Here is a 16258-nt window from a genome sequence, read left to right as displayed (position 1 = left end):
CCTTCCTGTTATTCCTTCTCTCTTCTTACAGAATGTTTAGGGACCTTTCTTGACTTATGTGACCTAATAAATCACTGGGGTGATGATGATATGGAGCATCCATCTTTTAATTCCGAAAAAATGGAAATTTTAACATTTTCAGATTGTCCAGGATGGTCATACTTCAAGTGGAGGAAAATTTACACGTATCAGGCAGTCAGTCAGGGATTTTAGTTTTAATTCAAAAGAATATTTAAACTGTGCGTTAAGACCTAATTATAACTTAATTTGTATAGTATAAATACGCCTCAGAATACAACTTTTGGGGAAGGAGGATCCACAGACCCCATCCCCCTACCCCTCCTATATTGGAATCGCATTCCAGGAACTCATGCACATAGCCTCACCTATCATTTGTACTATTTTCCAACTCAATTTAATTCATCAAACTTTATTTCAATCTCTTTGATTGAAAATCTACAGCGTATAATAAAGATACTGTTATACGGCAGCTAGGTTAGATAGCCCAAAACCTCTTCTACGTGCCCTGCATTGGTTACTTATCCGTGAAAGAATCCATTTTTAATTATGTCTTTATGTGTATAAATGTATGAATCGTGCAGCCCCGGCTTATCTCTCTAACATGCTTCAGCGAAAAACCGCACCATTATCTGGTCCTGTTACCAGGTCTGCAATGGATGGGACCCTGCTTCGTACGTCATCTTCTAAGAAACGGGTGGGTGAGGGCGCCTTTTCCAGTGCAGGTCCTGTGTTGTGGAACTCTCTTCCCTCTCATATACGTAATTCTAATTCTGTTGCACTGTTAAAAAAAAACTAAAGACTTACCTGTTTAATTAATTGTACATTTCTGCATCATTTGTATGATATTTTTTGGTATATTGAGAAATAACCCGTTCAACATCAGAGGTTCATCCTAGAATATGGTTGGACCAGTAGCACACATACAATCAAGCCAGTTCCTTATACACGTAATACAAACGTCATCGTTGGGGGAAAACATGATTTTCTTGGCCTCAAATAAATGTTCACAATATCAGTGATATATATATATATATAGATATATAAATTTGTCAATATTAAAACTAAGGTATCTTGTTTTTCGTCTATGGTTTTTGAATGTTTAATATATGACATTACCTGGGGAAATGTTTTTGTTATTTGTTTTGCTCTGGCTGTTGTCCTTATAAATGAAAAGAATCTACATTAGCAATGCCATCCGAACAATGGAAACGAATATACAAAGACCTTTGTTATATCGGCGTCACGTTGCTACTCAAAGTGAATGGAGGACCAGGACATTGCACTACCGAAAACGGGTAATTACAATCGCAATTACAACATATTCATCGCCGCCGTCGTCGTTATTGTTGTTGTTATATTAGTATTATTATCATTAAGTGTTCAAACGCTAAAATCAAACCATGGTAGATTTAGGAACGTCCACCTTTCCAGGGAACTGTCACCTACACAGTTTACAGAGAGATAATAAATTTATAAGAGCAGGTTTCATTTCTGTATCATTTGTATGCTATTTTTCATATTGAGATATAACCCCTTCAACATCAGAGGTTCATCCTAGTATATGGTTGGACCATTAGCACACAGACCATCGGCCAGGTCCTTATACACGTAATACAAATAATCAACGTTGGGGGAAAACATGAATTTCTTGGCCTCAAACAAAATGTTCACAATATCAGTGACATATATAAATTTGTCAATATTAAAACTAAGGTAAATTGTTTTTCGTCTATGGTTTTTGTTCTGTTAAATATATGAAATTACAGGTGGAAAAATTTTCTTTTTTTTTTGTTGCTCTAGCTTTTGTCCTTATAAATGAAAAAATCTACATTAGCAGTTCAATTCGATAATTTGATATATTTAAAAACATCGGCGTCACGTTGCTTCTCTAAGGAACGGGTAGGGTGTGGAGGAGGTGGGGGGGGGGGGGATAACTAAGTGCCATATTTTAGGATGCGTCTAAACACAGGAATGCTAAATGACGGGCAGGTTCCTGAGCCCAGCTTGAGGGCTTTCAAAGCCCTGTTAATGTAACTTTACTGAAAAAACAAAATTGCTTAGATTATTGTGTGGACGCTTATCATAAATGTTGGTGTTCTGGGATTGCACATATTTAATAAAACATTTCTAAGCTAACATAAGTAAGGGAAAAGGTTCTTCAGGGGCCCTCCATAAGGGCTCTAAGCCCATAAAAACGGAAGTGAGACGGGGGGTGGGGGGGGTCTTAACGTGAACATCTTGAAACCCTAAGCACTTATAGAAACCTTACCCAAATGTTTCTTTCTTTTATTTTGACTATGTCATATCGACAATCAACTTTTGTATATTTCCATCCTCTAAATATGAAATAAACAAATACAATGGTTGTATTAATATCACACAAGAAATATGCTAATTTCATAGTAGAATATCACATATATATTTGTAAACTGCCTTAAAAGAAGATGTATCACATGGGTAGCAAATGAAACCAAAGAAACAAAAGTTACATAGCAAAATTAATCAAACCCATTAATAATATACGCTACATGGTCATGAAGAATGATTGTAGGTACAAAACCTCCAGCTGGGAAAGCCAAAGTTACATAATCGCATGCACGTCCTTTTCTGAAGAAAATAATTTCAAGAACAAGTGGATTTACTTGTATTTACAATCGCTGAATCCAGCGGTCCGTGGACCAATATAGATTGTGTACATTTAGCAATTACATTGTAATTATTTACTTCAATAACAAAGAGCAATTAATCAATAAAACCAAAACAAGGACCCTTTCACCAATAACTTTGAATATATATTCGTGATATAGGCTAACACTGTAATAAGTAATACACTATAAATTATAAATGGACATTGCAATTATATACATTGATGAAGTTGATTTAGAATTTTCAAGATGGCGATGTTTTTGCTTTTCTTCTCTGTTGTATTTCTTCCTTTATGACTATACCATTCTACAAGTTTTGTTTCTTTTTTTCATAATAATTAAGATGACGATGACGATGACATTAATAATAATGATAGAAATAATGCTGATAATAATAATAATTATAATAATAATAATAATTATAATAATAATAGTAATTATAATAATAATAATAGAACATGCGTGATAAGAGTGGATGTATGACCATCCTGGAAAATCTGTAAATGTTAATTTCCATTCTTTTGAAAGAAAGATGCTTCATCTGATCATCATCCCACTTATTTATTAGGTCACATTAATTCCCGAAACAGTCTGCAAGAAGAGAGAAAGATAGAGGAGTGGGTGTATTTGGTATACGAGGTGTAATGTGCTGCCCAGTGTCATATCCGAAGTAATTTTACGTGCAAATTGTGACCGTGCCTCTAGGTTATGTATAAACTAATAAGTTTTCCTTCCGTTGGGGGGGGGGGGGGTAATAATGAAAGGGTTAAATGTGGCACAGTGGGCGGGGCCTAAATGTTTAATTAAACATATATGTTAGAGATTCAATAATATATATCTATCTATCTATCTATATATATATATATATATATGTGTGTATATATGTATATATATATATGTATATATATATATATATATATATATATACATATACATACTATGAAAATATATACATAGTATAAAAAAGCATATTTATGAAAAGTCCTGCTCCATTTCGTGTCAGAGGGCTGTTTTCTTTTTGGAAAATGTGATGCAGTAGTACTGATTGTGATATTAATCCCTCCCCTTTTATTACTTTCTCGCTGTTTCTCTTTTCATATTTTCACAGTTCGTGAAGGAACATTAAACATGTTACATTTTCCAACGGAGTAAGATTTGTCTTAGCTGTTTAGGGAAGTTGATCGTAAAAGTGATCTGTATCACATCAGGGGCGTATCCAGGATTTTCCAATAGGGGGGGGCGCCAGGCATGAATGATCGCCGTCCTGAGGGATGGGTCTAAGGGGAGGGGTGTACAATTTTTGCTTTCAAAGAAGGGCTGAAATGCAAAATGGTGTCATATGCATGGGCGGCGACCCGTACTTCCGAGTGGGGGGGGATATGACCTTGTTGACTATCTAAGCGTAGCGCCACCATGTGTTGGCGCGAAGCGTACAAGAAAATTTTGGGATTAACAAACCCTCTAGATGGCCGGAAACGGCACTTCCCGAGCTTTCCAAGCGGCATATACCCAACTTTAAAATAGGGATGTCATGTCCGAAATATCTCATAATCAGGATCCAAAATACTTTTTTTTTTAATTTCGGGTGTTATTTTGGGAAAATTGCCCCTGTCAATCTTGTTTCAGGCGCAACGTTAGAATGTTCGAGAGCTCTGTTATATTATTCGATGAAGAAAATGACCTCATGCAGGCTATTATAGGCCTATACACATGCAATACACAATTACACATAGTTACATTCCTAGGTACCGATTGCTAGGGCATCCAGGTGAAACGTGTATTAAGCATTACCCTGGTTACATGAGATTCTCAGCTGTTCGAGGGAACATGTACGTGTGTAGGCCTACTATAGGGCCTATATGAATACTATGAGGGTGCATATATGTACTATATCAATACCGTGGGCGCAATAATACATTTTGTTGTTATAGGGCCAATGAAGCCGACAGTCAACTATTTTTGCTTTATAAAGACGCTTTATTTGAAAAGATCGCACTGTGTTTATGGTAGGCGAGCAATGAAGCTAAAAAAGAGCCGTACATTAACGAAGATGCATAAATGTAGGCATGAAAATATTCTTTTCCCTGGCATTTGGGGGGGATATGGTGCATTACATCCCCTCCACCCATTTTCATGGGGGGATATATCCCCCCTCCACCCATGATCGCCGCCCATGGCTATATGTGATCCATTTTTCGACCTTAATAATAAGCAACATTTCCAGTAAATATAGACACAAAATGCACAATTTAGTATGGCTGGCATGTCATTTAGTGTTTATATTGATAATACAAACACAATTACCATCTATGTTTCTAAAACTATTATGCCGCCGAACTTCGCCAGAACCTTTTTTTGGCAAACAAAAAATAAAGCATACGGGAGGGGTGGGGGGTGAGCGATCACCGACATCTCACATAAAGGTCGTCATCAATTTTTTTTTTTTTTTTTTTTTTTGCTAAACTTTTTTTTTTTTTTTGGTGACGGCCAATAGGGGGGGCGCGCGCCTGTTGCCCCCCCCCCTGGATACGCCCCTGCACATAGACCAATTGGGCAATAGGTGGGTTTTCTGAGCATGCTGATATGTAACGTGTATCTAACATTACCTCTTGGTCGTCATCATCTGAATGGTCGCCGTTCAATAGATCAATGTATGCGTCACCGGAAATATTGGCAAGAAACCCTTCAAGGGTTTTTTTGATGTCGTGAAACACTGGACGAGCAGATGGCTCTTTTTCCCAACAATCCAACATAAGCTCATATCTGTATGAAGTTCAGAAGAAAGAAAGAATTACAAACAGAATTCTCTTAATCACACAGATGGACCTATAGTGCGGCTGGCATGCAGCATGCGGCTCTCGGCACACGTCTAGTTTTTTCAAAACTCATTACTATCACCTTGCAGAAATTTATGGAAAGCAAAACATGCAATTTGTTTACTTAACAATTTGCTCACAAAAGAGGTCTTAAGAGAGGTCCAACGGTAACCTATATTGTTGATAGGCCTAGACCTATAGGATATTTTAACATTATTGATGGACTACACAGGTATATAGAACATTGTGGTGTTTTACTTGACAATACGATGTGATATTGCCATTTTACGGGCTGGCGGGACAGGAAAATCCTTAAAGGTTATTCATTATTGGCCCCAAATATGCTAGATAGTCAGATAATGGTTACATATATTCAAAATTTCAATGAGCTATATATACTGCAAACATTTCGAAGGGGAGTTGAAAATTTGACTTTGAAGTGATCATGAGTGGATGAATCAGAAAGCCTTCCGACTATAAATGGGGTTCTTTGTGCATTCTGTAACACAAATCCTGGTATTCCAAAGTTTTTGCAACAATCAAGCGGATTTTTTTTATTACATTTTTGTCTTAACTTAAAATATCGCATTTTCGACATTGTGTATAGTTACATGTGTTGAGAGCAGTCTTCAGGCTTGTCCATGCGGTAACCGGCCAGAAGTCTTGTGAGAACTTCCCGTGGTAGCATGCCTATATATGGCTCTTCTCCTCTACTGTAGATCTCATAAAGCACGACCCCGAACGACCATCTGTTTTTGATGCAATGTTAGAAATCAATTGAACAGAATGACAGGGAATGGAGGGGATGTGGAGGGTGTGTGGAGGAGGTTGGGGTAGGGAGTGGGGTAAGGGCAATTTCGTCTACCCGATGCTTGAATAGGTCTTCAGTAATAATCAAACCGCTATAAAAGCACGAGGAAACAGAACACGCCAGGTTAAACTCAAAACTAAAAAAAAAAAACTTTAGATGTCCAAATCGTGATCGGTATATCATCTATATGGACGAACGGATTGATGGACGTATTGACGGACGGACCGATGAACGGATGAATGGACGGAAGTAGTTAATGGCTAAATGAACGGATGTATGAATAGAGATAGATGGATGGAAGGATTGATGGATTGAATTAAATTTATACTTACACATCACCCGCACTTGAACATTTCCCCGTTAATAATGCCTCTGGACTGTACCATTTTACAGGGCGTTTACTCTCCTCGGGTAACCGCGCATATCCAGTTTCATAGATATTATTCGCAAAACCAAAATCCGAAATTTTGACTTCTAGGTGTTCACCAAGGAGGATGTTACGGGCAGCTAAATCTCCGTGGAAGAACTTCTGACTCTCTAGATATTCCTTGAGAAGAGGAAAAGATAATATAACATTATATATAGAGAAAACAACAGCAAAAACAAAACAATACAACAACATAATACAGATAGGCTTAATTAACGTATGAGATTGTTATCATCAATTTGGTTAGGAATTATTAGATTTATTCAGACTAGAATATTTACAAACAAATGTTTTAGTAATATATAATATTAAAGAAGAAAGGGCTATATCGATTTTAATTATACACGTGTTCTTTCTCAGTAATATATACCACAATCATGCAATGACTTGTATACTATTATACGAATAAAAAGACTATGTGTAAAGGTGACATATACCTGAAACCCTCATCAAATGAGATTAAAACGAGAATTTAATGGAGAAAATTAAAATGATATAAGGAAAACATGGTTTGTTTTGTTTTCATTGTTGGGAGAACACTGCCTTCCTTCAAATAATTAAAAAATGTACGTGAATAATGTAATAATGCACACATGCACCCACGGTACCCATTTTCCAAACTGTCAATGTCACATGTAGACCTGTTTGTTAACAAAGAAAGCTTATGTACTAAATACTCTATCATTAGTATAACTTTAGTGCCCTAAATCATGCAACTTAAATACCGTGGTTAGTTATACAGATATATGTTAGTGCCATATACTATGTACGAGTCAGGCTGCCATTCCATTTAACTGACATGAATATTAATATATGAAGTTACCTTATTATCATATTTAGGCTTAATTATTAAGGAATATTTTACAAATTTGCGTTGCTATGAACACTAAAACACACTTTCCTTCACATTATATCCATCACAAAGAAGAATAGTTCTAGTATGGAGATTTTCCTAGCAAGGATGTGGATGATGGTGTGACTACATCTGACTGAAGTAAATATTCATATTTTACGTATTTTACGTACAGGGACTTTGGACATCTGTTGAGATATTTGCAATGAATATTCATGTTAGCAGCATGCATGTTTGAGAGGGGTGGGGTGGGGGGGGGGGGGTAAACATGCCCGAATGAATATTTAGATATTTAATGATTTGTTCGTACCATATGCCTTTTGGATATTGACGAGATATTTTCACTGAATATTTAAACGTAGTAACATGCATGTGTGGCGTTACATTTGTCCGAAATGTATATAGATTTGTACGTACCATGCCTTTGGATATCTGATGAGATATTTGCAATTGTCTGATTTCTGTCAGGTCGTAGCTTTGATCTTTCATGACAAGTTCTACCTGTAAGTGAAAATTTATAAGAAATGAACTATACTTCTGAAAACAGCAAAGAAAAACACATTTATTATTTCTATTTGGGATAAATCACAGGTACATCTTCACAACAAGTCTAAATATCACACCCTATAGCCACATCGTGCTCCATTATTTATCACAATTTCAGTTTCTTAATGGGAAATGGATTTTGAAGAAAAGTATTTTTTGTTCTTACATTTTAAAGTTATTAACTCCTCATTGCATTGGTATTTTTTAACATGATTTAAGTGCAACTTGTTTACCTGAGATGTTTTTGGGAGTTACGAATATCAATATGATATAAACGAAAAATATTGAATGGGGTTTACCACTCTTTTGAAGCAGTTTCAATATAATCAAACGTTTGACTTCAAAACTGAACGCAATTATCTTACCGTTGTTTCTTCATTTGTTGCAACCAAAGGTCTGAGAGACTTAAGAGAGGCTCAAAACCTTGAAAAGATTATTTAACTTTGCCAGATAGAATTAATGATTTAAATAAATTTAATACCATACAATATATTTTTGGCATGCTATCAGTGTATATAATTCTTTCAGTGATTGGGTTAAATATAAGCATATACAGTGGTTTTTACTACTACGCACGACATGAAAAGGGTAAAGAAACTTACATCGTTTGATTTAGTTAAATATTCTTTTAGTGATCCGTTTTTCATGTATTCAATGATGAGATAGTAAGGTTCCGCTACTGTACGGCAGCCTAGTATAGCCATGATGTTTGGATGGTTTCCTATCTCGATCATCAATCGAATTTCATCTAGAAATTGTTCCTTTAACGCCGGTTTAAGATTCTCTGCAAATTAAGTTGATATTAGTAAACTAACAAAGGAAAATACTGAGTGAAAAAAAAAAGAGATGCAAAAGGAAGGTGAAAAGAGTTAAGATGACGTAAGCCTAGAACCAGTCGGACCTCACGATGACCTTACGATGACCTCCCACCGGCGACCTCACGACTTAAGGCCTTATGCTCTACAAACTAAGCAATTCATCTATAAGTTATCGAGCCCTTGGCTCTTGACGATCCCTAGAAAAGCGTTTTTAAGAGTTTAAAAAACATGAAAGAAAGTGACAAGTTCAAGTAAATAAAATTTCACAGATCTACGACACGATTTAATTAGATTTAATGACGTCATTTACTTGTAAATAATGAGACAATTTATAAGTACTATCGTTATTTGAAATCAATTGATATTGGTTATCTTGACCGTTGGTATATAGGATGATTCAGGGGCGTATCCAGGGGGGGCGCAACAGGCGCGCGCCCCCCCCTATTGGCCGTCACCAAAAAAAAAAAAGTTTAGCAAAAAAAAAAAAAAAAAAATTGATGACGACCTTTATGTGAGATGTCGGTGATCGCTCAACCCCCCCCCCCCCCCTCCCGTATGCTTTATTTTTTGTTTGCCCAAAAAAAGTTCTGGCGAAGTTCGGCGGCATAATAGTTTTAGAAACATAGATGGTAAATGTGTTTGTATTATCACTATAAACACTAAGTGACATGCCAGCCATACTAAATTGTGCATCTTGTGTCCATATTTACTGGAAATGTTGCTTATTATTAAGGTCGAAAAATGGATCACATATGGCCATGGGCGGCGATCCTGGGTGGAGGGGGGATATATCCCCCATGAAAATGGGTGGAGGGGATGTAATGCACCATATCCCCCCCCCCCCCACCAAATGCCAGGGATAAGAATATTTTTATGCCTACATTTATGCATCTTCGTTAATGTACGGCTCTTTTTTAGCTTCATTTCTCGCCTACCATAAACGCAGTGCGATCTTTTCAAATAAAGCGTCTTTATAAAGCAAAAATAGTTGACTGTAGGCTTCATTGGCCCTATAACAACAAAATGTATTATTGCGCCCACGGTATTGATATAGTACATATATGCACCCTCATAGTATTCATATAGGCCCTATAGTAGGCCTACACACGTATATGTTCCCTCGAACAGCTGAGAATCTCATGTAACCAGGGTAATGCTTAATACACGTTTCACCTGGATGCCCTAGCAATCGGTACCTAGGAATGTAACTATGTGTAATTGTGTATTGCATGTGTATAGGCCTATAATAGCCTGCATGAGGCCATTTTCTTCATCGAATAATATAAAAGAGCTCTCGAACATTCTAACGTTGCGCCTGAAACAAGATTGACAGGGGCAATTTTCCCAAAATAACACCCGAAATTAAAAAAAAAAGTATTTTGGATCCTGATTATGAGATATTTCGGACATGACATCCCTATTTTAAAGTTGGGTATATGCCGCTTGGAAACCTCGGGAAGTGCCGTTTCCGGCCATCTAGAGGGTTTGTTAATCCCAAAATGTTCTTGTACGCTTCGCGCCAACCCATGGTGGCGCTACGCTTAGATAGTCAACAAGGTCATATCCCCCCCCCCACTCGGAAGTACGGATCGCCGCCCATGCATATGACACCATTTGGCATTTCATCCCTTCTTCGAAAGCAAAAATTGTACACCCCTCCCCTTAGACCCATCCCCCAGGACGGCGATCATTCATGCCTGACGCCCCCCCCCCCTATTGGAAAATCCTGGATACGCCCCTGTGATTAACTGTACACGGTGTAGAATGCTACTATAACTACTTACTAATTAGGACATATCACCATACCTGGATACAACTGAAGTCCTTAAATGATGACATTAAGTAAAAAATTAATTTTAATATGTTGAACACCATCGAAAATTTACTGTTATCAGCCCAGATTTTATTTATATAACACTTTTTTTCAGATTTGAGAAATGACCCTTGAAACTGTTGATATTCTATATATAAAGTGATTTGAACAATATCGTCTGAACCATTACGTCAGTTGCCCCAGATGCAACACAAACCTCAATGAAGAACCATAATACCTTTTACGGCCTGAAATGATATGATTCTGCTGTGTAACAAAACTTGCCATGGACAGATGGTGTTACAAGTCATCTGAATGTGCTCTGTTATTAATGCAGTGAAAACAAAATGTTTTGCCGAGTTTTTAGAATTATAAAACAATGAACTAAATAATAAAAGTTTAGGTCTGCACCAAGGAGCAGACGTTATGTTCAATGGCGCCTTAAAGCAAGAGTCTAGAGAGTTGATATACTTTAATGATGAATATCTCGAGCAATAAAAACAGAAATAAGGTACAGAAACATTACAAGCACCAAGCATATTTTTACTCTTTTCTTGGACTATAACATATCAAGACTAAAGTCCTGCCTAAAATCCATCCTTTAATGATATGCATCTTTAATGATATGCATCCTTTAGTGATATGTATCTTTGATTGGGTCATCTTCAAACATCTCTGGAATAAGAGAAACATCTGATTAAGTCTTCGAAAGCATTTTCGACAATGAAAAAGACAAAGAAACAATTAGAAAATGGACCGAATTGCAAATCAATTGTGAAGGACTTGGTTTTACATCTCTATGATGTGATGTGAATTTAGGGATGCACATGAAGCTGGAAGTTTCAACACTAAATATATGAAAGACGCGAAGCAACCTCCAGACTCCAATGGATTTCGAGCATCAGCCATGGCTCTCCATACACGAATGTTTTACCCTAATATCAGACTCGTAGGTATAGGAGGAATTCAGAGAGCGAACAAACTGACATACAATTAATATTCAAACTTCACGTGATGGACCGGTTAAACATTTCTTCTTTTAAGAGGAGAGAGGATGTCTTGTATATAGGCCTGCATACCTTTAGTAGTTTTCACTGCTACGGTGATTTCTTTCAAAGTAATTTGGTACGGCTGGTTCCACCTCGCCTTAAATACTTCTCCAAACTGACCGCGACCGATGGATTCGTCTTCTATGATTACTTCACATATTATTGGCTTATTTAATTTATTATGTTACCGTAGAAACCAATGGAATATTTTGATAAGGCACAATGAAAAAGATTCTCCGATGATATATCTATTTATACATATATACATATAAATATATATATATATATATATATATATAAAGATATATATATATATATATATATTTATATACATACATATATATTTATATTTATATACAGACATATATATATTTATATACATACATACATATTTGTTTTAAGGGGGGGGGTAAGTGTGTGGTCTCTAGGGGCTACTAAATTTACCTTTGGTAGTTTTCACTGCCACGGTAATTTCCTCATTATCTCCTTTCTTCTGTCTCCATTTTGCTATGTAAACTTCACCGAACTGTCCTTGACCGATGGGATCTCCTAATATCACGTCAAATACGTGGAAAATCTCGTGCGTTTGAAATTCTGGTGAGATTATAACGTTCTCTAAGGGAGAAGGTGGAAAAAAAGGAATTGTCTTTTTCGACATTATATAAACCAAAACACACAGGGAGGTAGTATTAAACTCAATCAACATGTTATGCTTACTTATGCTATTGAAATAAGAACACCTTCTGCCATAACAACGGATACAATTTTTATAACAGTTTAACAAATTCATTCGGCCAATTTCCTGATCGTTTCAGATGCAATATTTGTCGATGTACGTAACAGAGCTGGATTTCAGACCCCTTGTATTTCTTATATTACCATGTATTGTATGGTATCACAAGATGGCGGCAAATTTAACATCGTCGAAATTTAGATCATTAAAGTTAAATTGAAGGTATGACATCATCTGCAATGACCCTGTTTGGTTTGTACCGATATCAGAATTAGAAGAAGAATCGACTTGGGGCATCACTGATTGGCATTTTTAGGATATTTGAAACGAATAAGAATATACGTAGAGGCTAACAGATACAAATGTATCGGTGTGTTGCTGTCTATACCTACAATTACTGTCTCTAAACGTATGCACTTCCACTCACTACCGCTCTTCAGATTGACTATGCACTAGTCTACTCTAGGATATCCTACGGTGTGGTAACGTATGGTATGACCAATATTTCCGCTCTAAAGCCTTTAAAAGTCCTACAAAATAGAATTCTAAAAACGATCACGTTTAACCACTTGCGTTTTCTACTAATACTCTGCACAATACTCTTGGTGTCCTCAAAGTCAACGATGTTCATATTTTCAAAATGTGTACTTTTGCTTACAAATACGTTAACATTGCACTGCCTCGTGTCTTTCGAAATATTGTACACCCAAGATTTGGGTCAGATATCCCAAACGTCACGAGAACAAATGTACTATTCTCTGGCACTAGACACCGCTCTTAACATGGAAAGTTTCTGCTAAACAATTACTGTTATAAAATATGGAATAATCTCCCAACTGATATTAGACATTCGAAATCATATGCTTCATTTAGGTATCAACTAAAGAGTTATCTAACTTCCAAGTACCGTGATTGATATTATTGTCAATTTTGTTTTGTACATTTTGTTTTTCTTTCTTACTTTGTTCTGTTATTTTTCTTTCTTTTTCTTTAGGGTTACTAGCTTTGATAAACATTTTATGTTTTTTTTCTAGTATCCTGTATATACCATTACTGCACTGTTTTAGTATGTATATGCGAAATATATTAACTGAACTGAACTGAAAACTACAATAGTGAAATCATCACCTGCTACATGTCACCTGTCGTCTGTCCTAAGAACATGGAATGCCAAAGAGGACTTAAATGCTTAATATATACCGGCATTAAATAGCATTTATCACACGTATGGCGGCATTGATTCCAGTCAATGTTGCTCTATATTTTCGAAATAATGCCCAAAAAGATTTATAAATATAAATGTAATGACATATCACCAGGAATTCCTTCTGGCCAGGGCTAACTATGGGTATTAAATCGAATTTCAAAATGTATTCTAAATTCAAACCGGCATACATCGAAGATTTTGTATCCGCTGTGGCAGCCATCCATATACTCGTATAGATGTAACAACTCATGAACAGGACTTCATCATGCATGAATTAGAGAGGTTTTCATGCGTTACCTTTTTTCCGGGTTAAGTGCAGTGGTCTGTTTTCAAACCGTGGTGTCTTTCTTTTTGAGGACCGACATATAAAGATCACAATTGCCATAATCACCACAGGAGTGAGAAGAGCGAATGCAGCAAAGACTACGTAAACTTCAGTAGGCCAGGTGGTAGTGGTTTTGGAGGTAGGGGTGATTCTACGAGTCGTCTGAAATGCAGCTGGAATAATGAAATCCATTTAAGATGAGGAATAAATAAATAAATAAAGAAAGAAAGAAAGAAAGAAAGAAAGAAAGAAAGAAAGAAAGAAAGAAAGAAAGAAAGAAAGAAAGAAAGAAAGAAAGAAAGAAAGAAAGAAGAAAGAAAGAAAGAAAGAAAGAAAGAAAGAAAGAAAGAAAGAAAGAAAGAAAGAAAGAAAGAAAGAAAGAAGAAAGAAAGAAGAAAGAAAGAAAGAAAGAAAGAAAGAAAGAAAGAAAGAAAGAAGAAAGAAAGAAAGAAAGAAAGAAAGAAAGAAAGAAAGAAAAGAAAGAAAGAAAGAAAGAAAGAAAGAAAGAAAGAAAGAAAGAAAGAAAGAAAGAAAGAAAGAAAGAAAGAAAGAAAGAAAGAAAGAAAGAAAGAAAGAAAGAAAGAAAGAAAGAAAGAAAGAAAGAAAGAAAGAAGAAGAAGAAAGAAAGAAAGAAAGAAAGAAAGAAAGAAAGAGAAGAAAGAAAGAAAGAAAGAAAGAAAGAAAGAAAGAAAGAAAGAACATAAATAAATAACATAAATAAATAAATAAATAATAAATAAATAATTAACGAAAATAAATAGCAAAATACTCCTCTATAATGAAAGATAACATAGGGTAAACCACTTCTTTCCACCCCATCCCCACCCAAACCCACCCCCCAAACACACACTCCGAAAAAAAAAGACAACGATTAATTTGATCTAAAAAATAATGAAAGCGTTCTTCTCCAAAATTAACATAAGGAATAGAACTTAACATTTATAAGCGATGGCAACTGCTAATCAGAATTATGATTCTAAACGATTCCTTTTATTTAAACAGAAAATTTTCCAAGCTCATTATAAGCCTTTTCAAATGAATCTACAGCTACTAGAAACGTACTTGTGGTGCTTGAAGAAATCGGTGGTGATGTGTTGAATTCTAGCATCGCAAGGTTACCATCCTGCACTGCGTCAAATCCAAGACCATAACTTGGAGGTAGACGAACAATTGCGCGTATCTGTTGGAAAAATTTAAGAAATAAGCTGCATTTTAAGATGAACACATTTACATATGTGCATATATTATATGTATATATATATATAAATATATATATATATATATATAGGCCTATATGATATATATGTATATATATATATATATATATATATATATATTTATATATATATATATATATAAATATATATATATATATATATATTTAAAAAAAATTGAAAACACCACAGACTTTAACTTATACATCTATTTCCAAAATTGATACAAAAAGAACGAAATGTTTCGAAAGTAGCGACTTTCATCATCAGGTTACAGACGCAAAATGAACAAGTAATAGCAGACAAATGTACACTAGCAATAACACACAAGGAAAAGTAGATTAACTCATCATAGATAACACTGGACAGTCAAGCTGTTTGTTGAGATTAGGTTTATCCCAATTGATATGTAGACTTTCTTTGATCCTAAGCTGGAGTTTAGTGGGAGCGGGGTCGATAATTTTGAATGAGTTGTTGTCACATATAGCCGCTCACAGTTGGGAAATTTAGCTAAGTGTTTGTAAATATGTGAATTCTTATCGGTTTTTAGATGCTCAGAAATCCGTGTAGAAAGGTGCCATGGGTTTCCCCTATATAACAAGCATTACAGCTTGTGCAGATGAATTTATAGACCACACGAGATTTAAGGTATGATGGAATCATGTCTTTTACTACACACATATTTCGAACTTTAAATGAGATAAACACTAATTTGACATCAATGTCTGTACAATGCGATTTGATCAACTGTCTAACTTTGTTCTGAGCATGACCAGAGAAATTACCAATGTACGGGAGCTTGTAAAATCTGGTATTGTGAGAAACCGGGTCAATGATATTTTCCGGTGACACCTTGTTTTGTAAATACGATTTCACAACTTTGTCAATTAAGTGAGAGGGGAACTGATTTTTGCCGAGTGTGGATATAAGTCCTTTTAGGTCTAGGTCAAATCCTTTCCAAGAGTTGTTGACCTTGTACA

General features: G+C 35.7%; 1 protein-coding gene across 1 annotated transcript in view; it reads right to left on the bottom strand.

Annotated features, from left to right (window-relative positions):
* Positions 1–2391: 2391 nt before the first annotated feature.
* The window catches only part of LOC139958563 (uncharacterized), a 22705-nt gene continuing 8838 nt past the window's right edge, over positions 2392–16258 (bottom strand). Inside the window, exons 10-18 of the mRNA XM_071955702.1 lie at positions 15127–15244; positions 14037–14237; positions 12244–12414; positions 8722–8903; positions 7991–8074; positions 6626–6840; positions 6094–6231; positions 5273–5429; positions 2392–3257 (exon numbers count right to left, since the gene is read on the bottom strand). Of these exons, the coding sequence (XP_071811803.1) occupies positions 3231–3257; positions 5273–5429; positions 6094–6231; positions 6626–6840; positions 7991–8074; positions 8722–8903; positions 12244–12414; positions 14037–14237; positions 15127–15244 (1293 nt within the window). The 3' untranslated portion in view covers positions 2392–3230. The remainder of the gene's footprint in view (positions 3258–5272; positions 5430–6093; positions 6232–6625; positions 6841–7990; positions 8075–8721; positions 8904–12243; positions 12415–14036; positions 14238–15126; positions 15245–16258) is intronic.

The sequence above is a fragment of the Apostichopus japonicus genome, chromosome 18 (assembly GCF_037975245.1).
Source record: "Apostichopus japonicus isolate 1M-3 chromosome 18, ASM3797524v1, whole genome shotgun sequence".
Taxonomy (NCBI): Eukaryota; Metazoa; Echinodermata; class Holothuroidea; order Aspidochirotida; family Stichopodidae; genus Apostichopus; species Apostichopus japonicus.
Note: the sequence above shows the minus strand (reverse complement) of the source record. Positions and strands in the feature narration are given on the sequence as shown.